Consider the following 23,477-nt stretch of genomic DNA (forward strand, 5'->3'; position numbering starts at 1 on the left):
GTGATGAATTCAATGTTAGTAAAGTGTTTTAGAGTAGTTACTGAGGGACTAATGAGTAATAATTTGGGTTCGGTAGGTTTGTTCATCATTAACTACTGTAATTTTGTGTACTATTGTAAAGTATTATTGTAAAGTGTTACCAAGCGTACTTAGAAAAATGGCACCATCAGTCAGACTGTTATGTTGTTATATATAATGGTCTCCTCTAATTTCCAGTGGTTGGACAAGCTTGTTGTAAGTGGACTGCTCATGAGTGGCGCCTGCCAGAGAAAGAGCTACCATTTCCTCACTGACTCACGAGCGGCACGGTATTCAAATTATTCGTAGTACTGACGTAAAGGCGACGTCACATTAGAATTTAGCCACAATTTAACCACACCGCTGTATAAGGCCAAAGTTTAAGAAAAAAGTCTCAGCTTATACACCGGAATAGGAATAAAAGCTTAATAACGATAGTAAGATAAAGTTCTAAGGTTACAAGAAAAAGCTGTGACGTTGAAGTAAGGTTACAAGAACATTCTCGTAATGAATCTTCACAACTTTATTTACAAATATAACACACGCATCCACTTGTATCACACTGCCCGTCCTGTCTACAGACTGTGTATAATGGTTCTTCTCTTGAGGCCCTCCACGTACTCCTTGGCCTGGTCCAGGCTCGTCTTCTCCTCCGTTTTGGGTGGTGAGCCCTCCACTAGCTTGACGAAGTAGTGACAGTAAACTCTGTCCATGATGCCGAACATCCCTCTGCCGTGGTAGCGGATGCGCTTCAAGTACATCCCCTTCCCGGAGAAAGACTCGGCTGCAGGCAGGGTGAAGGAACATTTAACTCATCTCATACATACTTTGTGGGATTATGAAACTAATTTAATGTGTAATTTTAATGTAAATGTTAGAGCCCCGGCACAGGACATGAAATGCATGTTGGCTGGTTGTGTTTGATTGTCCTCTAGTGGAAGGAAATGACATTGCAAAACACGCATATACAGGGAACAGGGAACATTAACCACAGAACATTGCTTCAGTTTATTACTTTAAGATTGTCCAATACTGGTCTCCTAATTGAAATATGATCCTGCATACACTCACCGACATACAAGTTGGATTTGTACTCCACGTTGTGGTTTTTTACCGCCATCTCCTGAGCCTCCAGGAGAACCTGCAGTGGAAGATTGGAAATTATGACAACTGTTCCATTTTTTTCACTGAACGGTGCATGGAAATCAGATCTTCAGACCTCTTTCATGATCTTGGCCCCTTTTTTGTCATTGAACTGCAACTGTGCGATGGCTTCATCGATGCTCATTCCTCGAATCTGCAAATGGCAACATTTTTATCATAGTCGCCATCTTTTTATTTGGATTTCCATGCAGAATTTGTGTGTGTGTGACGTTGTTGGATCTCACCATTTTGGCTAGGTACCACATCTTGTCTTTGCTGTACTTTATCTGTCTTCTTGAATGATGGATCTCCTGTTGTAGGGAGAATGAAATAGAACAGGGGCGTCAGACTCTTTTTCACCGGATTCCACATCAGTTATTGTTGCCGTCAGAGGGTCGTGGCTTTGCAGGATTCATCAGCGCTCAGAGCTCAAAGACTAGATAGGACAGCTCAAAACTGAGAGGGATCAAACAAGTTCCAAACATGTATTGAGATCAAGACTGGTTTAACTCTTTTTGTGAAAAAGAACAGCCGTTAAGATGCCTGACTTGGGTGGAATGAGGTTGATCCCGCCCAGAGCATCACAACACAAATCATAAAAACTCAAATTTCATACTGATTTTCAGCCACAAAGTGACAACTTTTCACAAAAAAAAACATTTGTGACGGGCATTATTTCGAGGCCCCGATTCCAGGCCTTGATCCTTGGTTCAAATAACGGACTGCAAGGGGACATACTGCTGGTCTGCGGGGCTCATCTGGAAGCTGAGGTGGATACACAATCTTGTTCCTCCTCTCCCAGTTCTTTGCTTCCAGTGAAGTGGTGGTGTGGAGACATGACATCTGCTGGGGACCGCCTGCTACTGCTGCTAACCTGGACGCACAATAGCAAAATTGTAATAACTACTTGTATTTGTTCCAAATAATTTAATTTCACTGCTGCATAAATATAAATGCCGGAAGTAACAGACCCTAACAAATCCTTTCCACTACTGTGGCACACAATGTCCTTCTGATTAGCTTGAATGCTAACGTGACAAATAACCATTCTTACCTTGGATGAAAAAAACCAAATATACTTCGGATTGACGAAAAACCTGCAAACACAAACAATGGTGTTAACCATGTGTTCAAATATCACAAAATATGCAATTTATGGACATGTTCCTTACCGCTAGCTGTTATGGCGGCGGCCATGATGGCTATTCCGACAACGAATCGATTTACGGCAATAATGTGTTTGTAGTAACGTTACTAAGAAGCACTAGCTCCTCAAATGTCCGATTATAATCAGTGTATAACTGATACATATCATCGTAAAACTACGAAAACATAATAAAAGTCACACAAATCAAAAGCAAGAATACACACTAAGTCGTGATGTACATGCATCTTGTATGGGCTCGCTCACCTTCCGTAGAAGCAGGATTTACGACACCGTTCCGTCATACGGTCATTGTTGTGACGCTTTGGAGGAAACATGTGAGATCTGTTCATTTGAACAATTCTTCTCAGATACTTATCTATGAATTATTTAGCAGATAAAGTCCAAAAATGCACGAAAGGCTGCTTCCTGCCTCTCCGAACTGGTACTGTTCGCGTTGCTGTGACGTCAACAGCAGCGGTTTACTGGGTGTCGGAGCCAAAAACTTACTCTATTTGATTGACGTGTCTGCATCCACCTGCAGGGTTGTTGGTAAGTGAGCATTATTTATATTTTGTTCAATTTAAGAGTTTTAAATAATTCGTCCCGGTTGACTGTAATAGTGAAATAATTTCAATGAGTGCATTCTGGCTTCTTCAGGTGTGGTGATTCGTTTGCTGGGCTTGCTAGCATGACACATTTAGCTAATTTTGGGTCAATTAACTCCATTGCAAAAGTCAAGTAACATGTACACCTTCTTTAAATTGTGACCAATCTGCTATTAGCTGATGTCAACATTCATATAGTAGACATTTTTCTTCTTTTGGTGCTGTAAAGACTTTTAACTGTGCCATTTCATTTTTCAGGTGTCCTCGTTGGCCATAAAGGGTTGGTGTCAGGGGTTTCCTTCTGCCAGGATGCGACGCAAACTCACCTCTGCGCCACTTCCTCTGGCGATGGCGTGGTGCTCTTCTGGGATACAAACACCCAAACTCTTATACGGGAAGATGCACACCACCAGGTACATAGTAACTTTCCACATCCGGTCCCAGTCCTGTTTTAAAACCTGTGTCCTCCTCAGAACCCCATCTCGGCCTTGCACTGGTCCCCCCTGGACAAGAACCTGGTGGTGTCAGGGGATGAGAAGGGGATAGTGGTGTGTCACTGGTACAACACAGGGGACACTGCAAGTTTCTTCCCGGAGCCCAGGAGCATCATCTGCCTCACCTGCTCCCCTCACACGTGGAGCACAGTGGCTGTCGGGTAGGATGAAGATGCAAACAGTACTGATTCATGCAACAAACTGCTTTGTAGTTGAATACAAACTTCTTTATTTTTTGATCATTTTAGGAAAATTCTGTAACAACTAATTTAATATTATATTATTTTAGCCTACACCTTTTGATTTCTATTCTACCTTTCATCACAAACATTGTCCCAAAAGGTACAAAGATGGTATGATTGTGCTGATTGATGTGAGCAAGAAAGGCGAGGTGACGCATCGTCTTCGCGGGCACGATGACGACATCCAGTCCTTAGCGTGGTCGCCCCTCACCGGCAAGGACGCCTTTTACTGCCGAGCGGAGCCCAGCGACTGTAGCGGTGAGCTCGGAGGTAAATTATGTCATTTTATTTTGTTTATTAACACATGGTGTGGGGCTGCATGGCGGACTAAAAAGATAAAAACATAAGAAAAGTTAAAAAAATATTAGTTAAAAGCCTGATTAAAAAGGTGTGTCTTTAATCTTTTTTTTTTAAATATCTTGTGTATATTCCAGCGTCCAATGGGGTGAGTGCAGGTGAGGAGAAAGCCTGCTACCTCGCTTCTGGAAGCAAAGACCAGACAGTGAGGATTTGGAGCACGGCAACAGGGAAAGGTGAGGTGCTTTTGAAGGAAGTAATTTTAGCACTTTTAATTCTGATATTCGCGATTAACTCATTCAATCCCAGCCATTTTTCAGAAGACAATCTCATCAGTAGCGGCCATTTTAGATTTTGACTGATCTTTCAAGGCACACAGATTATTGTGTTCTACGGGTATATAAACATGGTACACACGACAATATATATTAGACTCCCGTCTTTCATCAGGAGAAAAAAAAAGTGTTTCTACCTTTTTCCATTCTTTAGTAATGAGCAGTAGAACATAGGTAAGTTTCGAGAATATCAGTTTCTGACTAAAGACACCATTAAATCCACTACTGAAATGTTCCCATGCAGGCGTGTCGACCTTGAAGCTGCCCTATCTGAAGAGAAGAGGTTCTGCCGTGGACCCGACCCTCAAAGAGAGACTCTGGCTCAACGTCCATTGGCCCAAAGGACAGCCCACGCAACTCGTGTCCACCTGCTTCAGGTTGTTTCCATCACCGCACCTCTCGGAGGTCGGCGTTCTTACGAGGCGGTTTAACGTACGTGTTTGCGTGCAGCGGCGAGCTCCTGATGTGGGACTTAACCAAGACCGGGAAGCAGAAGTGGACCCTGTTTGGCTCGTCCTCCGAGGGACAAAACCACAGCAGGATCGTCTTCAACACGGCGTCCGTCACACTGCGGGACGGCAGCGAGCTGCTCCTCAGCACGTCTTTGGACAGAGAGGTATGTCTCATCTCTCACCGGACGTCACATGTACAGTCATAACCTTTGGCCTCTTCAAGGTCAAATGCTGGAACCTGGCCTCGCTCAATTGCTGCTGGACGCTGCCCACGCTGGGCGGGTTCGTTTACAGCCTCGCATTCTCACCCGTCGGCACTGGCTACCTCGCTCTGGGCGTGGGCGACAATATGATCCGAGTGTGGAACACATTGTCCACACAGAACCACTACGACACACGCTGCTTCTGGCAGGGCATCAAGTCCAAGGTCACGTCGGTAAGAAGACACATTTTCATATTTTTTTCATATTATGTCATGGCTTTAAAGGTATCCAATCCACTTTATTTATTATAGCATATTTTATAAACAGTTTCCAAAGTGCTGCACAGACTAGTAAAATAAAAAATAAAAATAAAATACAATAAATAAAGGTACAAATTGAATTTAATCCAAAACTAAAAGATCAAATAAGAAAGTAGTAAAATAGATATTAGAATATTAAAAACAAGAAGCAAAGCAATAAAAGTATAAAAAATAAAACCATTTAAAATAAAAAGAAAGAACTAAAAGACACAGGACCGTACAACTAACTCCGAGTTAAAAGCCAGAGAATAAAAGTGGCTTTTAAGATGAGACTTAAAACTTTCAATGTTGGGGGGGCTTTTTTTTTTTTTTACTTGGGAGGGGAGAGAGTTCCATAGCTTGGGGCCAACCACAGAAAAGGCTCGGTCTCCCCTGGTCTTAAGTCTCGTCCTGGGCACCACAAGTTGGATCTGGCCCTCGGACCTCAGGTAGCCATGTTTCCACCACGTTGATGTTAATTCATTCATTTTCTACCGCTTTTTCCCTCACAAGGGTCGCGGGGAGTGCTGGAGCCTATCACAGGGCACATATAGACAAACAACCATTCACACTCACATTCATATCTATGGACAATTTGGAATGTGGGAGGCATGCAGAGAACATGCAAACTCCACACACGGATGGCCGAGGGTGGAATTGAACCCTGGTCTCCTAGCTGTGAGGTCTGCGCGCTAACCACTAGACCGCCGTGCCGTAAAGGGGACTCATTCATTCATTCATTTTCTACCGCTTTTTCCCTCACAAGGGTCGCGGGGGGTGCTGGAGCCTATCCCAGCTGTCTTCGGGCAAGAGGCGGGGTACACCCTGGACTGGTCGCAAGCCAATCACAGGGCACATATAGACAAACAACCATTCACACTCACATTCATACCTATGGACAATTTTGAGTCGCTAATTAACCTAGCATGTTTTTGGAATGTGGGAGGAAACCGGAGTACCCGGAGAAAACCCACGCATGCACGGGGAGAACATGCAAACTCCTCACAGAGATGGCCGAGGGTGGGAATTGAACCCTCGTCTCCTAGCTGTGAGGTCTGTGCGCTAACCACTATACCGCCGTGCCGCCTAAAGGAGACTTATATAATAAAATATAAGCTGTTTTATTTCTCATGGAGCAGACACACACTCATGGCAAAGGGCTTTTTGGTGCCAAGTTTCCTGTGATAATGCGTTATAATGTTAAATTTTAAGTATTTCAAGCAGTAGGGTGCTAGGAAATGGAAAATGAGCTTTTAAAGAGTGCTTTCATTTGTCTAGAAAAGTGCAGTAATTAGCGCAGTAGCGCACATTTTGTGTTGTGTATGTGTTCAAGCCCACAAAAGAGGTTTTGTTTCTAAATTGCAGCTGGCTTGGCACCCGAAAAGAGAGGGAACCTTGTCGTTTGGCACGGACGACGGCAAAGTGGGAATCTATGACGTCTTCTCCAACAAGTAAGAGCTCTTTTTTTTGTTGTTGTTTTCGAGTATTATTTACTGTTTCTTTTTTCCATGTCTTGACAGGCCTCCGCAGATCTCCAGCTCCTACCACAAAAAGACGGTGTACTCTTTGGCCTGGGGACCATCACTTCCACCAGTGTCATTTGGTAAGGCGCCATTTTGAACAGCAAAGCAACACACACAACTGAGTCAACAAAAATCAGTGTGGCCGCCATTCTTCTTACTGAATTAGCGGAGTTCATTTAAAGGAGCTGTGGGCAGACGGTGCTGTAATTAGTCCAAGCACCGAGTGTTGCCATGCCGACCATCTGCTTGGTGGCTTTTAATGGAAGCAAAATAAGCTTTTAATGTCAGGACAGGTGATTTGTCTTATAAAGAGTGTTAGGTTCTGTTTTCTTTTTTATATTTTTCACACCTGCTTGCTGAGTGGACATCGTGAAACAGATGGCGAACACCAACCAATGCAATAAAATTAAAGAGAAAAGTTCTAGGTATGACTGTTTTTCATATGATTTATTAGGTTCAGCAGAGGGCAAGCCGTCCTACAGCTTGTACAGCTGTGCCGGCGAGGGCATCATTCTGCAGCATGACCCCTACAAGTTGGGCGGCGACGCCAGCGATATCAACGACCTCATCCGGGAGACCAACAACATCAAGGTGGCAGAGGCCAAAGTCAAAAACTTTTTCCCCTTAAACTGGTTATAAATGGTGTCATGTTTCTTTTCACAGCACAAGCTGTCTCCACACACCGACCTCAGCTGGAAGCCGGATGGGAAAGTGGTCGCTATCGGCAACGAGGACGGGTAACATGAAGGACTACTCCATATACTGTATGCCCACCCATCATACCCTTTATCTAATCCCGCTTCTTTTCCCGTCAGGTGCATTGACGTCTATCAGGCTCCGACTCTGAAGCTTTTATGCAGCATCCAGCAGCACCACAAGATCATCAACGTGCTGCGATGGCACCCCGAACACAACGCCCCCCCAGACCTGCACGGCCTGCTTGCCTCGGGGTCCAGCAATGCCATCGTCTACGTGCACGACCTGCACTCTGTAATAGGTAAGCTAGACTTGCAAAACTCTGGTTCGGAAAAAAGGAAACTGTCCAAGGAAATTAGCAAAACTGCTCGTCTCAGTTAAGGAAATCTAGATTTAGACAGATGTCATGAATTCCAGGATCTAAACCGGCCCCACTAAATTTAGAGACATTTTAATAAAACAGTGGCTACGACACGGCTAGTTAAACAGTGCCGAATTGAGCATCGCCGTCCTTTTGGGAACTAAAACCAAGAGTGAATGCAGAGTCTCAGCACACCTGAAGATACACAGGTGCGTAGGAAGCAGGCGTAGCCAACAAAGTGTTCAAAAAGAGGTTCCCGCTCATTAGTTTATTTAGGTAACGTTTCGATCCGTTTGACCTTCATCAGACATATTATCCCATCTCCGCCCTACACACATATATGTATGTCCCCGATGGTGTACAGGTGTACAGATTTTAACATAATATAAATAATTCAATTCAAACACAACACATAAACATGTACAAATAGGGGCAACCATGCCAATGATTTAAAAACAGTTTTATGAATTTTCATTCATTCATTTTCTACCGCTTTTTCCTCACGAGGGTTTCCCCTCTCGGGCGAGAGGCGGGGTACACCCTGGACTGGTCGCCAGCCAATCACAGGGCACATATAGACAAACAACCATTCACACTCACATTCATACCTATGGACAATTTGGAGTTGCCAATTAACCAGTGGCTAGTAGTCTAAAAATAAAGAAATCATTTCAAGAAATGCTGCAAATGTTTCACAGACAGTGTGAATGGCCTGCAAGAAAATACATGTCACAAACGGCAATTCCACAACAATGAGAGTGCAATATTTCCTTTACTATATCATGATTTGGTATCATAATTTTTTTGACAATTAATATTAATTTATTTTGTGGCCACACAGACCTGAGGGTGGAATTGAACCCTGGTCCCCTAGCTGTGAGGTCTGCGCGCTAACCATGAATTTTTTTTAAATAAAAAATCAGTAAATACTCAACATCTTTTATAGAAAGAGGACGGGGGGAGGAAAGAAAAACTTAAAACCACAAAAGTTTTCTTCTTTGATGTCAGAATTGTGATGAGAATTGAGATGTCCATCATTCCTTCATCACACACGTTGTCGACCTCTCTCCATCTCGGTGTGCCCTGTGTCCTCCACTTCATCTGGCAGTAGTCCAGCCTTTCAAAACCCATTGATTGTGTTTTTTTTTTTTACCTGCTCCATGCTATAAAATGAAATGAAAGGATACCTGTTGGGATGTATTGTTGTCTTCTACCACGCATGCAATGAGCCACATGATATGTTTTGAAGTTGTTTTTACTCTAATGGTTGTTTTGGTTCCTTAACACAGAAAACCCTCCGGAGAGCCCCCTGGTGATGACAGAGCCGTATCGCAGGCTGTGCGGCCACACGTCAAAAATCACCGGGATGTCCTGGAGTCCTCACCACGGCGGCAAACTGGTGACCGTGTCCTACGACGGCACCGCCCAGGTCAGTGGCACCCACTATAGGTAAAATAGTTCGGAGGCAGCCATTTAATTTGTGGCGTTCAGGTGTGGGACGTGCAGCAGGAAGCGGCGGTGTCCAACTATCGGGGTCACGTGGGGTACCTGCTGTGCGTGGAGTGGTCCCCCGTCGACCCCGATGTCATCTGGACCGGAGGGAAGGACTTCACCGTGCAGGAGTGGAGAGTCTCCAAGCAGGAGTTCACAAAGCCCCCCAAAGGTGACAACCAACAAAAGCAAAAGTGCGTTTTTGTGTACTTAATTTAGAAGTCGTCACAGGAAAGAAGATGATGGACCTGAAGGAGAAGGCCAAACAGAAGAAGAAGACCAAGAAGCCGACGCCAGAGGTGAACAGTGAAGCTGTTGCTGATGCGGCTAGCATCGGACAGGAGCCTTCTGATGAAGATGAAGAACAGGTGGAGGTCATCTCCGCAAGCAGTCCTGTACCTCCAACAGGTAAAAAAAATACAACTTTTTAAAGGGTTTGTACCTTTACGCTAACACCTCCTATCAAATTAGCCTCCTTAGCATCTCAGAGGAAACCCTCGACTGTAATGAAGTGCAAAGACAAAGCAGGTATTTTTAGATCAGAACTTCACATGCGTGGATGGATTTGTGCATGATAGCGACGTGTGTTTACATGTGCAGACTCAAACCTGCAGAAGAAGAAGAAGGCTCGCTCCTTGCTGCCCATCAGCACCGCCTTGGACCATCGGCCCAAAGAGGAACTCCTCCAGGACTGCCTCACCCTGGCGGCAGTCGCACACGGCAGCGGTGAGTGTTGGGACCTTCATCTCCGTCCTCATCGTCATCACTTCTTCTGCTTTCGTTGACAGCTTCCTGAAGTAGCGGTACACAGTCTAGTGCAGAACATCTGTTTTGAACTTACTCCTTCCTACTTTGTTAGCACGGTAGCACACACTGTTGTGATCATGTTGGCTCGATCTATGCTGTTGGATAGACGATATAGACCAATATAATCCACTACTTTTTGCTAATATCAGACCAATATCAGCATAGGAACCCAACACTTCTAATTTGTAGTATAATTAAGTACTTATAATCACAATTTTAGACTCAATATTATAAGGTAAATATGTAAAATGTATTGAATACATACCGTATTGGCATGTTGGTGTGCATTATACACTAATATTCTCCAACTTGGAGTGTAGAAAACCTGTTTATGACTTTGTAAATATTTTTTTATCATCATTAGAGCCCTACGGCAATGAAATAACACCCCTATAGTCATCTTCACTCTCTATTATTCCTTGTTTATACCACACTGTGCAACTAACTCTTATGCGCAGGCTACCGGATCACTGCAAGGACATAAGAGACGGCCGCTGTTTCAAGTATTAGCATGCTATTGAGCTAAATCGTTAGCCTCCAGTTAATTTATTGTAAACCTGAGAAACGGTTTCACATACCGTGTTGGTGTGCATTATACACTAATATTCTCCAACCTGGAGTGTAGAAAACCTGTTTATGACTTTTTTAAATATTTTTTTATCATCATTAGAGCCCTACTGCAATGAAATAACACCCCTATAGTCACCTTCACTCTCTATTATTCTTTGTTTATACCACACTGTGCAACTTAACTCTTATGCGCAAGCTACCGGATCACTACAAGGACATAAGAGACAGCCGCTGTTTCAAGTATTAGCATGCTATCGAGCTAAATCGTTAGCCTCCAGTTAATTTATTGTAAACCTGAGAAAGGGTTTCACATACCGTGTTGGTGTGCATTATACACTAATATTCTCCAACCTGGAGTGTAGAAAACCTGTTTATGACTTTTTAAATATTTTTTTAATCATCATTAGAGCCCTACTGCAATGAAATAACACCCCTATAGTCACCTTCACTCTCTATTATTCTTTGTTTATACCACATTGTGCAACTAACTCTTATGCGCAGGCTACCGTATCACTGCAGGGACATAAGAGACGGCCGCTGTTTCAAGTATTAGCATGCTATCGAGCTAAATCGTTAGCCTCCAGTTAATTTGTTGTAAACCTGAGAAAGGGTTTCACATACCGTATTGGCATGTTGATGTGCATTATACACTAATATTCTCCAACCTGGAGTGTAGAAAACCTGTTTATGACTTTTTAAATATTTTTTTTTATCATCATTAGAGCCCTATAGCAATGAAATAACACCCCTATAGTCATCTTCACTCTCTATTATTCTTTGTTTATACCACACTTTAGCCTCCAATTGATTTGTTGTAAACCTGAGAACGGGTTTCAAAGGGAGTGGGGAAGAAGGACACAATAAGTAGCCAAAAATGTACCACTTCCACATGTAATGGGAGGAGAACTGTTGTTTTCCACTCTATCATGTTGGACATGCTAATGCTGAAGGTAGTCCAGTGACCAGAATAGACACATGACTTGTCTTTCTGTATTTTTTTTTTGGCTCCCTTGGTTTATTGGTTTACATCATTTATGTTTTGCTTCCAGTGTCCCCCGCTGGTTGTGTCCCAGGCCAGGGCGAGCACATCCACCTGGGCCTCTTCTCTGACAGAACAGCTCTGCACCGCCTGTTTGATGCCGAAGGTGCGCTCGATTTATGGTCCCTCTGAGCTCCGAGGCAATAACACAATGGTTATGTACATATTGCGTGTGTCTCGTCCTTGCAGAGGAGAGTCACGTGAAGGCCGGCCACTTTGAGTCGGTGGTGTACCTACGTCTGTGGAGCGGAGACCTGGAGGGGGCGCTGGAGCTCGCCGCTGAGAGAGGAGAACTCAACGACCACCTCCTCTCCGTGGCGCCAATGGGTGACTTGATTGTGGAACATTCACATTCCCCCATTATTCTTGCGTTAATTCTCAAATGTAACACTTTTCGTAGGGGGCTTCAAGGTGTGGCATAGCATAGTGGAGCGCTACGTCAAGCAGCTGTGTTTGCAGGAGCAGTACCTGAAGGCAGCATCTCACCTGCTGTCCATCAACAAGCTGTACGAGGCCGTCGACCTGCTGCGGTCCCACAAGCTCTACAGGTGATAAAAATAACCAAATATTAAGATGACTACAAAGCAGTACTGTGTCAGACACTTACTTCCTTGTTCCAGTACACCAGGGGTCTCAAACACGTGGCCTGCGGGCCAAATGTGGCCCGCAGGACACTAGTTTTGATATGAAAGTTTAATGTTAGTGCGGCCCGTGCAAGTTTGATATGGATGCTGTATGGTATCATGTACCCAGAAAAAATTATTACGTTTGATTAATGTTCATGTTAAAGGTTAAATAACTGTTAATAGTTATCCTCTCTATCCGTGTGGAAGTGGTAAGTTTTTGGCTATTTAAGTTTAAAGGAAATAACTTGAAGGCTACCGTTTAGGTCGCTAGCTCTCTAGTTTGCGAGTTAGCATGTGTCTCAAGACCCTGCAGTTGCGCAATATGTTGTAAATAAAAAGAGTATAAATGTGACTATAGTCGTGTTTTGTCATGTCTACAGGGCTCTAATAATGCTTTGTTCATTTTAATCTGAAAAAAAATAATTTGTCTACCCACCAACTATATGTGGTTTCTCAAGTTTTTATTATTATTATTATATTTATTTATTACTGATTGATTGATTTGTTTATTTTTCATCTTATTTTGTGTAGAAAAATAAAAATTAAGATATTTGAGAACAGTGGAATGTTTTATCAGAGCTTTTATTGTCGAAAATCGGAACCAAAGCAAAGTTTATTCATTTTTCTGTTTTTAATAAATGCGTTTTTTTTTTTTTTTTTGGGAAAACCTGATGTGGCCCAGTCTCACCCAGACCCATGGGGTGTATAGTATATATATTTTTTAATGTATTTAGGCATTACTGTAGTATAGACAGATGTGTTAAGGGGGTGCTTAGTCATCTATTTTTGGTGTTTTTAGGGAAGCCATCGCTCTGGTCAAAGCCAGGCTGCCAGTAGAAGATCCAGTCCTGAAGGAGTTGTACACCTGCTGGGCATCCATGTTGGAGAAGGACGGACATTTCTCTGCAGCCGCTAAATGGTGACTCTCCTCTTTCTTTGACAATATATGACTTCATTTTTAAAAAAAATGCTTACAACTACAACACTACATGTCATAGTTACATCGCTGCCGGTGCCAGTTTTGATGCCGCCAAGGTCATTGCCCGCAAGAATGACATCTCATCGCTGAGGACAGCAGCTGCTCTTGCCAGTGTCTCGGGCGAGGACACGCTGGCCCAGTCGCTGGCTCTGCGATGCGCCAAAGACCTGGCTTCCATGAGAGACTGGATCGCCGCTCAGGACGTCCTGGCGTCGCAGGAAAGCCTACTGGTCAGTGAAATAATAACCATGTATTTGGTGTGACTAATATTTTTTCTGTTCCTAATATTTAGGGTATGCCTAATCAATTTGGGTGTACCTAACATTTTCGGATATAAGGGTACAAAATATTTTTTCCCTGCAATAAAAACACAGAACCTCGTCATTGTAATTGCGTTTATTCAATGATTGCTTTCTACAGGTCCACAGGCTTCACCTCAGCATCACCGAGCTGCTGTACGCCGCTCTGACGGAGACGGGCTTTGTCCCCGAGTCAGGCGTCATCGGTCATGCATGGGCGTCACCGGCGAGCGAGAAACACATCCTGGAACGGGTACAAGATATCTGGTTTGAGCAATTTGGGGTTTCGAAAGGGAGTCGCCGTGACCTTGAGGAGCTCCTGCAGGAACTCAAGGGCGTGGAGAGTCCAACCAGAGTCACCGCCAACCTTCCTCTGTCGCAAGTGCGTTTAAACCCAAGTACTGCATCCAGCAGATGAGGATTACAGTAAGGGAGTAATGGTGGTTCCCTTTTTTAGGTGCTGCTGTTGTCGTCTCTCCATGTGGCTCGCTGCGTCCTCTGCCGGTTGCTGGATGATGCCGACCAGCTGATGAAGGAGCTGTGGCAGGCCGTGGCGTGCTTCCGAGAGGCGACAGACTTCTCCGTGTCTGCTGAAATCTGCAGGATTCTTATCCCCGGCGGTGATGTCGGTGCCGTGGTGAAGACGAAACCGCTTGTGTCCGAAGATGCCAAAGCGGCCGCCAACAGTCTGCAGACGTGGGTCCTCTACTATCGGCTCTACAAGCACTGGTGGCGCCACCCGGATGACGACGAGCACCAACAGGAGGCCGTCGTCACCAACGGTCTCAGTCGACTTGGTTTTGATGCGGCGTCGCTTCTGTCCGATGCTCACGCCGCCTGTCAGGCTGAGCAGAGGTCAGTCAGAGAAATCCAGGAACGCCTGGCCGCTATGGTGATGCAACACAGCCGCATCATCACCACCACCAACGGGGATGCTCTTCAGGAGGCTAACCAGCAGTAAGTTATTATATTGAGGGCTGTAAATGGCTCAGACACCTAAGTGTCTTTGTCTGCCTTTTAAGGTCTGAAGAGGACACTTTCCTTTCCTTGACAACAAAGATGTCCACGCACCAAACGCAGCTGGCCAACATTCCCGACACCATCAAGGTACAAACGCAGTCTTATTTTAACCTAACTTCTACTAACATTGTCTTTTTCTAGTTGTATCCCCATCCAGATGTCGCCGAGTGCTGCCTCGTCCTCCTCCACCTTAGCCAGTCATCCCAGTCCGTCTCCGAGTCTCTGCAGCAAGAGGCCAAAGACCTGCTGCGAAAATACGCAACCAGTCCAACGCTCCGGAAGGCCTCCAATCGATTCCTGAGCTGAGTCTTTTGACAAAAAAAAAACAAAACACTTCGACTGTACAGTTTGTTGAATTAAAATGAAAAGTCAAAAAAATGGCAAAATTGGACTTAATTTTTGCTGGATTTGATTGTTTTAGTAAAAAAAAAAAAAATCAAAAAAGTGTACATTGAAAATACAAAACAATTTAATATACAACTGTTTAAAACAATGTAGAACGTAAAAACAGATGGTAACCACAACATCTTCAAGCTGACGGTGGACAATTAATGAGAACAGTAGTTTGTCCAAAGGAGGAAGCATGCTCGCTGTTAAAACCTTTCACGTAAAGGGGCGTGGAGAAAATGCTAAAACATTTTTATTTTGCATCAAAAATTCTGTTTTTTGTTTTATTTACAGGCTCTTCTCGGCTGTGTTCACTTTTAAAAAGAAGTGAAAGAGTGCAGCTGGAGGAAAAAACAGGCGCTGGTCCCACACTGCTACAACAACAACAAAAAATATATTTTAAAAGGGTTCTGGATAATTGAATGTTTACTCGGTAAAATCCTCTAAAAGAAAGAAAGGTGGGCTGATCCCAGAAAGTGTCTGCTGTGAAGAGACCTGAATAGACAGGTTGGTCATGTGAAGATGATAGTTTTTTTTTGTTTGTTTTTTTTAAAATAAGTGCAACTGTCAGTGCTTGTTGTTGGTCTCCTCCTGACCCGAGCTGGAGATGCCATTCTGGGGTTGGCTGGAGCCGGAGCCCAGGCCGTACAACCTCCCACAATACTTTGCGTCGTCGATGTTGTCCTCAAAGAAAAGCTGAACAAAAAAAAAACAAAGTAATGAGGCCCCCTGCAGGCGGAAGGCTAGAGTGCAGCATAATGGAACAACGCTTGAGTTTTACCTCTTTCATCCTGAAGAACGCCATCCCTGTCAGCAACGAATCAGAACCCGCCTGATGCTGCCTCCCGATCCTTTTCAGCTCCAACTGGTCCGCCACTTCCTGTAACCCGCCCTGAGTGCAAAAACATTTAGTTTGGACATTAGTTCATTAAGTATCTCCGCAAATCGTGGACTCCGCTCTAATAAAAACTGACGATTACAGTTCCTTATTAGTGCAGCATTAATAGTTCCCAATCTTTACTGAACAATGGCGGCACACTCATCTTTGTCCATTCACATATTTCACCAGGAGGCAACCAATAACGGAAGAGGGGCGTCCCGGCTCTGGATTTTCTTAGCACGATCGCCAGCCATGACCCCTCTCTAGCCAAAGGCTCGGCTGCACCGTAGGAAATGACTCAATCTAGAGTATTGTTTCATCTTGTTATAAAAATGTATTTGCAAATGATGTGTGTATGTCTATGGGATGGGAAATAAGAATGATGTTTTTACCTTGAGGTTCTTGCAGCTCTTCATTAAATACTTGACGTCATAGATGGCGGGGAAGAAAAGGTTGAGGATCTGGAAGAAGTCGTGCTCCTCCTCGGGGAGTCGGGCGTCTGTCAGCAACTTCACCAGGTAGCCGAAGTCGTACCCGCTGAAAGACAGACCAGACAGTCATCGAGTTGAAGTAAGACGCCATGGACATTGAGTCATTCCACTCCGCTGACCTGTGGAAGGATAGCCACTTGACGTTCTCGCACAGCACCAGGCCAGACGTCATGAGGAGCTCAGCGAAGTAGAGCGTGTCGATGCCTTCCTCTTCATGTTTCTTGAACTGAAGCCCGGAGTTCTGCAGCAGGTCTATGGAGTCCTGTGAGTACATGTCTTCTCTGCAATGACAAATAGAATCCATCTAGCTTTTGTTTTCAAGCTATGTTACATTTAATTCCGGCCCATCTACCGGAATACTTCCAAATAACTGATATATTTTTTCCCAACAAAGTATAAATGGTTCCAGACCCAACCATGATAAATCAACTCAGATTAATAAACACCCTTACACTGGTATAACCTTATATGGTATACATAGGAACAGAAAATAAGTGGTGGTTGCCTCATCAGTGAAACATGACTGACACCTAGTGACCACTTTACAATACTACACACCATAATGTGTTTTTCCAATGCATTAGATGAACGCCTTATTTGTATTTTAGTTAATTTAGTCAATTTCATGCTTGGAAAAATAAAGTATGCTGAATATATGTACATTTTGCTAAAACATGCATTTATTTATTAGGCTGTAATCAACCGTGAAACAGCGACGACTTAATATATTTTTAACTGTGAAGCTCTGGATTTTAAATGCAATGTGGCATAGAACGACTGTACTTCAGCCTCAACTATACATTTAAAATACTATTTTAGATTAACCCTTTAAAATGGACAGAAATGTTTCTGCTTGCTTTGAATGGGGGGAAAGCTGTGTGGTGGAGCATAAATATAAAAATTACAAACTGAAAGTCAATAATCCAACTTGAACTCTTAAAGGATTATATTAGTTTATGCTAAAATAAATACAGGGCCATTTTTGGTCAGGAGGCAGCTCTTCCATTTGAGCTAAATGAACACAGCAAAAATGACTTGAAAATAAACCGAATGCCTTTAGGCGCTATAAAAAAAATAAAAATAAAACAGGACAGTGCAGGCGTCGTCAGCCGCTTACATACGTGAGGTTAAACTTGAAGTTGAACTGCCACGTCGTCGTGCCTGGCGGGTAGTCGCCGTCCTCATTCATGAACGTGAGCCCCAGCTGGATGATCTTTAGGAGATCCACGTTACACCGCAGCAGCTGGTACTGGTAGTCCACCGTGCTGCGGAACTCACCAATCGGCCGCACAACCACTCCGGGGAATTCTGTGTCCTGGGAAGACAAACATGATCTGCGTTTATCGTCCTGCACCTATTCCACCGTACTCGTTCTACTGTTGGGTCGTACCATGGCGATGTAGTTGTAGCTTTGTATTATCTGACGGATTTTCCTCATTTCCTCCTCCACGTTGCTGGCCCAAACCTCGCAGATTATCTGACTGGCATCAGTAAGTGCGGCCGGCATGTTGGCAGGTGGCGAGAGCTTGAAGACCTCGACAACTCTGCGGCGCTTTGGTAGGGGGCGTTAAGGGAGGGAGGGGGAAAGGATCTTGGGGTGAAGAAATAAAAAAATGCCTGAGAAGGAAGAGAAGACAGTTATATAGACATTTTGGCGTTGAGCTTGGACTGTAACACTTTTCATGTATAATATTAATTGGCTGTGATTAAATATTTGACAAAATAAAACAAAAGTAAATGATTATTTTAGAATTACGCGTTGCATGATGGGTAATGTGTGCTGTTTACAATTTCAGTCAAGCTGACATGTGTGGCTAGTTCGTAAACCGTTCAAATATTACACAAACAAATTAAATACTTCAGTATAACAGATAAATATTAAGATATCGTCAGATATTAATGGGTTTTGTTTTTTTAAGTAACGGCGCTGAGCTTTTAGCATCAACGGCTAATCGCTGTTACGTAGCAGCATCATGGCGCTATCGATAGTACGGATGTTATTGTTATAACAGTTCTTATGCTTAAACGACAGAGCATACACACGCTCCCACAGCCAAAGACACCGACTGGGTCTATTAAATAATTTTATAAATAAATAAAATAGGTTTACCAGAGAATTCCCTCGACGTTACCACTCGAGCTAGTAGCAAGTGCCGCGCCGGACTTGTTCGTTGTTTCCGCTTGCGGCTGCCAGTGCCTGTACTTCCGTCTTTGTGCACGTACAACAGCGCGTTAAATGTGGACACTGCCCCCTGGTGTTCCGGCGTGTAACAGCAACGTTGCCCCGCTTCGGTCACACATTTTCAACTTAGCTGCTCCCTTCATTATTATTTTTGAGTCTCCCTTTTTTAACATCACCAAAGGTAAAAAGTAATACATTAAAATACAAGCATGAGTAAAGAACCTTTGTGTGACAGGAGTGCTCGTTTTTAGGAAAATTTCAATGACAATGACCACTTTTTAAGAACACATTGCAAAAATGTGTGTCAAAGATTCTCTAATGAATGAAAAGCACAAAGCAACATGTACATTTAAAATGTTTTATTCAAAAGCACATATTACAGATTTGCATATTACGCTGCAAAACGACCAAAAGCTGGCAGCATATTACTGTAGTTCCGTCTTCATATATGACCACCTGAGTTTATGGATGCTAATAAGGTCTGCTGATGCTTGTGTCTTTCTATTGAATGATCGTTCACAATGATGCAGCAGTGGTATGAATTATTCTGCAGTTGAACAGTTTAATACATTTTTGAAAAATAGTTAACACTGCTTTGATGGCATACTCCACGTAGAAAAAAACACTTCTCTTCTTCACTGCTCTGACATGTCCGCTCTCCTCTGGATGTGGGAGATCTCCATTATGGGCATCAGGAGCTGAAAGGCGTCCTGGATGTAGGAGGCACTATTGGACGCCTGCGAAGACATGATTTATTACTTAAAATCTTATTCTGTGATTTTACTGGGAAAGCTCAAGGCACAAACCTCTAGGAATACTCCAGTTATAAGCGGGTTGAGGACTTCTCCCTTCTCGTTTGACTAAGAAAAAAAAAAACACATCACTGAATCATGTATTTAAACCTTTTGTGACTATCATCATACTAACTGAACCAACTAACCCCGGCTGCTGTTAAACAAGCGGTGAACTTCTTGGAAAGCAGCGATACTTCTTTACACAGAATGACCGTCAATCTGAATGCAGGAGAAAAGTATTTGGATAAAGTGGCACAATCATCCAGCTCATGCGGTCTTACAGCGACAGGACGTCCGCCTTTACGACGGCGTTAGAGATGAGGATGCTCTCGGCAAGCTTGTGGAAAAGCTCGATGGATCGCGCAGTCAGCTGGGCCAGGCTCCTGATGGCTGCGGCGTTCACCTCCTGTTTAAACACTTAACTCGTTACCAATGCAGTTACAACTGTCGTGCAAGCGCAAAAATAAGTTAACCACTGTATAATGCTGAATTAAATGACACAACAGACAGAAGCCATACCTCCACGGTGAGTGTTGTCCTCACGTCCGCCTCGCCGTCGCCCTCCGCTGGTTTGCTCAAGTCAACAATGACAGCGCAGGCGTCCTTGCAGGCCTGTGTGTGTGTGTGGCGGGGGGGAGGTCAGAGGTCACAAGTCACAATCTGTTAGAAGATAGTAGAAACAGGCGTCGTGCCATTAGCAGTACCTTGCTGAGTTTGCTGGCTGTAGCAGAAACACTCAGACCCTCCAAGGCTTCTGTGAGCTCGGTCTCAAACTCCGAGCCATCATTGTCTGGAATTAAAAAAAAAGAGGTAAAAGCAGAAGAAGAGGAGGCGGTTCTGAGTTAACTAGTCAGATTAAAATAGTCCTAAAATTCTTGACGCATTCGAGCATCTTTTGCCAGCCTGAGGAACCTCCCTTCATCCACTCACTGAATGAACAGTATATTAGTGGTGGTATACTACATCCGTATCCACAGCTGCCCTTGAGGTACACTGATAGGGAAAAAAATGAGACAACAAAAGGCCACAGCAGTTGGTGTTAAACTAACCTTTCTTCTCGTCCACTTCCTCCTCATCAAACTCCATTAAGGAGAAAGATTCCTTGATGAGCTCCATCTCCTCTCTGAGCTGACTCAGCTCGTCTCCAGACAGCGTTGTCAGTACCGACTTCACCTGCAGGGAGACCAAACAGAAACACATGTCCCCATCTCTCTCGTAGAAGCCGACATCTTTTCAAGAGTCTAACCTTTGATTCGCTTTCCCGAGATAACATCTCAAGCGCCTCGAGGTGAGACAGACCCTGATATTCGTCAAACATCACTCCGTAGTGAGCGACCGCTTTCTTCTCTGCGTCCGATGACTCCTCTTTGGATGTCTGAAGCTCTTCTCTCTCCTTTGCCTCCCTCAGCACCTGACCATGACCAAGAACGGAAACATCAGCCCGGTCTCTGTGACCAATCCGGTCACCTGCTTCATTTGTTTACCTGCGAGAGAGTTGAGTTCCTGATCATGAGCCCTTTGGTTTTCTTGAAGCCGGGATCGCCCTCTGCTATCACATCCATCGTCTTTTTCCCGATGAACTCCAGAGCATCCAGACCACCACTGATGACTGTCTTACCCTGCAAGCACAACACCAGAAGCCTCAGTAGACACCTTCACAGAGTAATAACCATTTAACTGGGACATTTTTTATACTTTTTTTTGGGCTTTTTAGTGGCTAAAATGGGTTAAGATATCGATATAGTAAACCAAACGCTAAGACATGTACTGATACTTATAGGTTATCACATGGTTTGTCTGGTATCAGGCCAGGTATCATGATACTGGGCCTGATACCAGACAAACCATGTGATGATCTTATTATCACATACTATTTAATCATGAGCTTATTATCACGTACTATTTAATCAAAAGACCATTTTGTTTCCAGAAAATGTTCAGTTTATTACATGTATTATAATAATAATTGCAAAAATATTTCAACAATAATATTTTATCAACAGTCTTATCTTATCAATGTCTGACAATTAAAGTTCCATTAATCAAGTTTGGGCAGCAAAACAAATGCTGTGTGTTCACGCTCGTGCGCTGTTCTCTGATTGGTTGTTTCACGGGCACGATACCAGAGCAGCGCGCTCTGAGTGGACAGCTACGGGGGCTGATACTGGACATGGTTAAACTCTATATTTTATCAGTATCACTGCCCTGGGCTTTGACACAGTATCATTTCGGCCTTTTCCCGTATCATTCATGGGCGCTTTCTAGGGTACAGAGCCAATTAATACTGTAGTATGTGATAATGTGCTTTCTTTCAGGCTTACTGTGCTCTGAACGGCGCTGGTAAGCGATGTCAACATCCCCATGGCGCTCCCTACCGCTGACGCGCCATCTCCCGCCACTTGGTCCATCTCAGTGGGAGTTTCTAGGGCTTCAATACGAAGAAAAACACCATTGTGTTAAGTTAAAGGAATATTTGCAGTATCGATGGTACTTTTATGTTGCACCTTGTTCTTTCTGCTCCTCGTCCACTTGAGCAGACATCTCCGTAGGACTCGGGATGCCCAGCGATGTCTCGGCCTTCTCGATGACCTGGGTCAACCCCTGACCTGGCCAAGAAACAGGAACATTAAGGTGAGCCAGCTTGGTGGTCTTTTGACAGCCAGGAATACATACCCACAGTGGCCACAGTGGCCGTTGCAGTGGACAGGATGGATTTCCCCCAGTTGCCCCAGTAACCCCACCCTCCCTGGGAAACTGTAGACTCACTGGACGCCTATGGGAAAAACTCTTAATTACTCATATTCTTAAATTGAACTGTCATTGTTATTACCTTCGGAGGTTGCTCTTCTACTTCCTGTGTCTCCTCCACTTCCGCTTTAAGCTCCGCCCTCCTCCTGGCTTTTCTCGTGGGGGCCACATCCGTCGCGACGTCAGGTGGGGCACCGTTGGTTGTTTCGGTGTCCGGTGCTTCAGGGGCTTCTGCTGCGTTAGCCTCGTTGTCTGACATCGCCCACTCTTTAGCACATTACCTTCAACAAATACAACATCACCATTAAGTTGAACGGTACTCACAGTACAGGTGGTACCTGTAAACCTGCTGTGCTTGGTGGTGGAGTGATCACAATTATTTTATGACGCATTCTTGCAGGTTTTACTTTCTGGATGATTTTTAGAGAGGCTGATCGCATCTCCACCGCCAAAATATGTAAACCGCAGGGGGACACATGTAAAATCTATATTACTATGATCACAAACAACTAAAGCCCCCCCCCCACCACGCAAAGTCAATACACCTAATGGACGCCTGGTACTGTCTGCAGTTGAGTAAACACATGCCACCAGCCACAAAGTGTATTAAAACAAAAACATAGCATTATTCTGAGCACCAACCGTAAACAAGAGCACAAAAAGTCACTACGTAAAACAGTTCAATATGGAAATCTTAATCTGCAATAGCTACATAGCTAAGTCACATAACTTATGGCAATTTTATCGTGTCCTTTGATTTTCTTTGGCGTTTATTGTAGACATTTAAACGGATGTAAACAAAGTTGTATTACTCAAACTGATATGGTTATTTCAAAGCAAAAAAAAATAGGACAGCTGATATATTATAGTTACAGTGAACTATCGGTTATATTTAAATGTGTCCATAATGTATCAACAACTCACCTGATGCCCCAGCTGGCAAAAGCGTTGTGTTGATGCTAGCAGTTTCTACACTGTCTTTATGGTTAGTTTACCTTATCCGTTTATACGTGGCTACAATATACTGCTGTTTAATTCGGAGATGAGTTCTGCTGTAAAATGTCTATTGGTTCTTCATATTGGAGTTTCTGTCTTTTGTCTTCCACGGATGGATTAGCCACGTCACATTTTGTTTTTACTCGCCCCTGTTTGTGTACAGTAAAGACAGCTTATCCGGTTGGGAAACTTCGCAATAAAAGCCCTTAAGTAAAGGATACTTCCGGTTTTAAAACTACTTCCGCCCTGAAAATAAAACTTTTTCCGGAAGATATCCCGTTTATTCACGAGACCTAAAAATAAGAATCTGATTGAAAAATAATGAATTATGGTGTCCTCCTTATTGTATGAAT

General features: G+C 43.7%; 4 protein-coding genes across 6 annotated transcripts; 1 reads left to right on the top strand and 3 right to left on the bottom strand.

Annotated features, from left to right (window-relative positions):
* Nucleotides 1-523: 523 nt before the first annotated feature.
* Nucleotides 524-2,356, bottom strand: mrpl22 (mitochondrial ribosomal protein L22). The gene is made up of 6 exons (XM_058087727.2): nucleotides 2,216-2,356; nucleotides 1,900-2,035; nucleotides 1,407-1,472; nucleotides 1,238-1,315; nucleotides 1,090-1,159; nucleotides 524-802 (listed from the first exon to the last, which is right to left on the bottom strand). Exons 2-6 carry the CDS (start codon nucleotides 2,002-2,004, stop codon nucleotides 594-596), a joined length of 528 nt encoding a protein of 175 aa, XP_057943710.2. The 5' UTR covers nucleotides 2,005-2,035; nucleotides 2,216-2,356; the 3' UTR covers nucleotides 524-593.
* A 198-nt stretch (nucleotides 2,357-2,554) lies between these two features.
* Nucleotides 2,555-16,087, top strand: gemin5 (gem (nuclear organelle) associated protein 5). 2 transcript variants are annotated; one of them, XM_058087724.2, is made up of 27 exons: nucleotides 2,555-2,857; nucleotides 3,172-3,326; nucleotides 3,387-3,568; nucleotides 3,750-3,919; nucleotides 4,084-4,182; nucleotides 4,526-4,658; nucleotides 4,732-4,897; nucleotides 4,957-5,169; nucleotides 6,601-6,686; nucleotides 6,756-6,838; nucleotides 7,213-7,349; nucleotides 7,422-7,495; nucleotides 7,574-7,755; nucleotides 9,105-9,244; nucleotides 9,307-9,478; nucleotides 9,538-9,714; nucleotides 9,778-9,834; nucleotides 9,907-10,032; nucleotides 11,733-11,828; nucleotides 11,912-12,049; nucleotides 12,123-12,270; nucleotides 13,148-13,267; nucleotides 13,347-13,557; nucleotides 13,748-14,008; nucleotides 14,084-14,583; nucleotides 14,649-14,733; nucleotides 14,788-16,087. In XM_058087724.2, the coding sequence occupies exons 1-27, from the start codon at nucleotides 2,716-2,718 to the stop codon at nucleotides 14,950-14,952; spliced, it is 4,218 nt and encodes a 1,405-aa protein (XP_057943707.2). In that variant the 5' UTR covers nucleotides 2,555-2,715; the 3' UTR covers nucleotides 14,953-16,087. The 2 variants fall into 2 exon arrangements, with proteins under 2 accessions (XP_057943707.2, XP_078643652.1); XM_078787526.1 differs by lacking the exons at nucleotides 14,084-14,583; nucleotides 14,649-14,733; nucleotides 14,788-16,087 and having other exon boundaries at nucleotides 2,556-2,857; nucleotides 9,778-9,824; nucleotides 9,903-10,032; nucleotides 13,748-14,059.
* cnot8 (CCR4-NOT transcription complex, subunit 8) lies at nucleotides 15,098-18,621 on the bottom strand. Of its 2 annotated transcripts, none has more exons than XM_058087726.2 (7): nucleotides 18,515-18,621; nucleotides 17,795-18,021; nucleotides 17,526-17,719; nucleotides 16,524-16,685; nucleotides 16,306-16,450; nucleotides 15,815-15,925; nucleotides 15,098-15,729 (listed from the first exon to the last, which is right to left on the bottom strand). In XM_058087726.2, exons 2-7 carry the CDS (start codon nucleotides 17,909-17,911, stop codon nucleotides 15,601-15,603), a joined length of 858 nt encoding a protein of 285 aa, XP_057943709.1. In that variant the 5' UTR covers nucleotides 17,912-18,021; nucleotides 18,515-18,621; the 3' UTR covers nucleotides 15,098-15,600. The 2 variants fall into 2 exon arrangements, with proteins under 2 accessions (XP_057943709.1, XP_078643653.1); XM_078787527.1 differs by having other exon boundaries at nucleotides 17,795-17,995; nucleotides 18,515-18,581.
* A 327-nt stretch (nucleotides 18,622-18,948) lies between these two features.
* Nucleotides 18,949-23,302, bottom strand: fam114a2 (family with sequence similarity 114 member A2). Its single transcript, XM_058087229.2, has 14 exons — nucleotides 23,053-23,302; nucleotides 22,211-22,409; nucleotides 22,054-22,153; nucleotides 21,885-21,986; nucleotides 21,702-21,808; nucleotides 20,865-20,999; nucleotides 20,627-20,791; nucleotides 20,430-20,553; nucleotides 20,085-20,170; nucleotides 19,900-19,992; nucleotides 19,662-19,786; nucleotides 19,527-19,599; nucleotides 19,393-19,446; nucleotides 18,949-19,323 (listed from the first exon to the last, which is right to left on the bottom strand). The coding sequence occupies exons 2-14, from the start codon at nucleotides 22,385-22,387 to the stop codon at nucleotides 19,222-19,224; spliced, it is 1,443 nt and encodes a 480-aa protein (XP_057943212.2). The 5' UTR covers nucleotides 22,388-22,409; nucleotides 23,053-23,302; the 3' UTR covers nucleotides 18,949-19,221.
* Between the last annotated feature and the right edge of the window lie 175 nt (nucleotides 23,303-23,477).

The sequence above is a fragment of the Doryrhamphus excisus genome, linkage group LG21 (assembly GCF_037039965.1).
Source record: "Doryrhamphus excisus strain RoL-2023G ecotype Guam linkage group LG21, RoL_Dexc_Guam_v1.1, whole genome shotgun sequence".
Taxonomy (NCBI): domain Eukaryota; kingdom Metazoa; phylum Chordata; class Actinopteri; order Syngnathiformes; family Syngnathidae; genus Doryrhamphus; species Doryrhamphus excisus.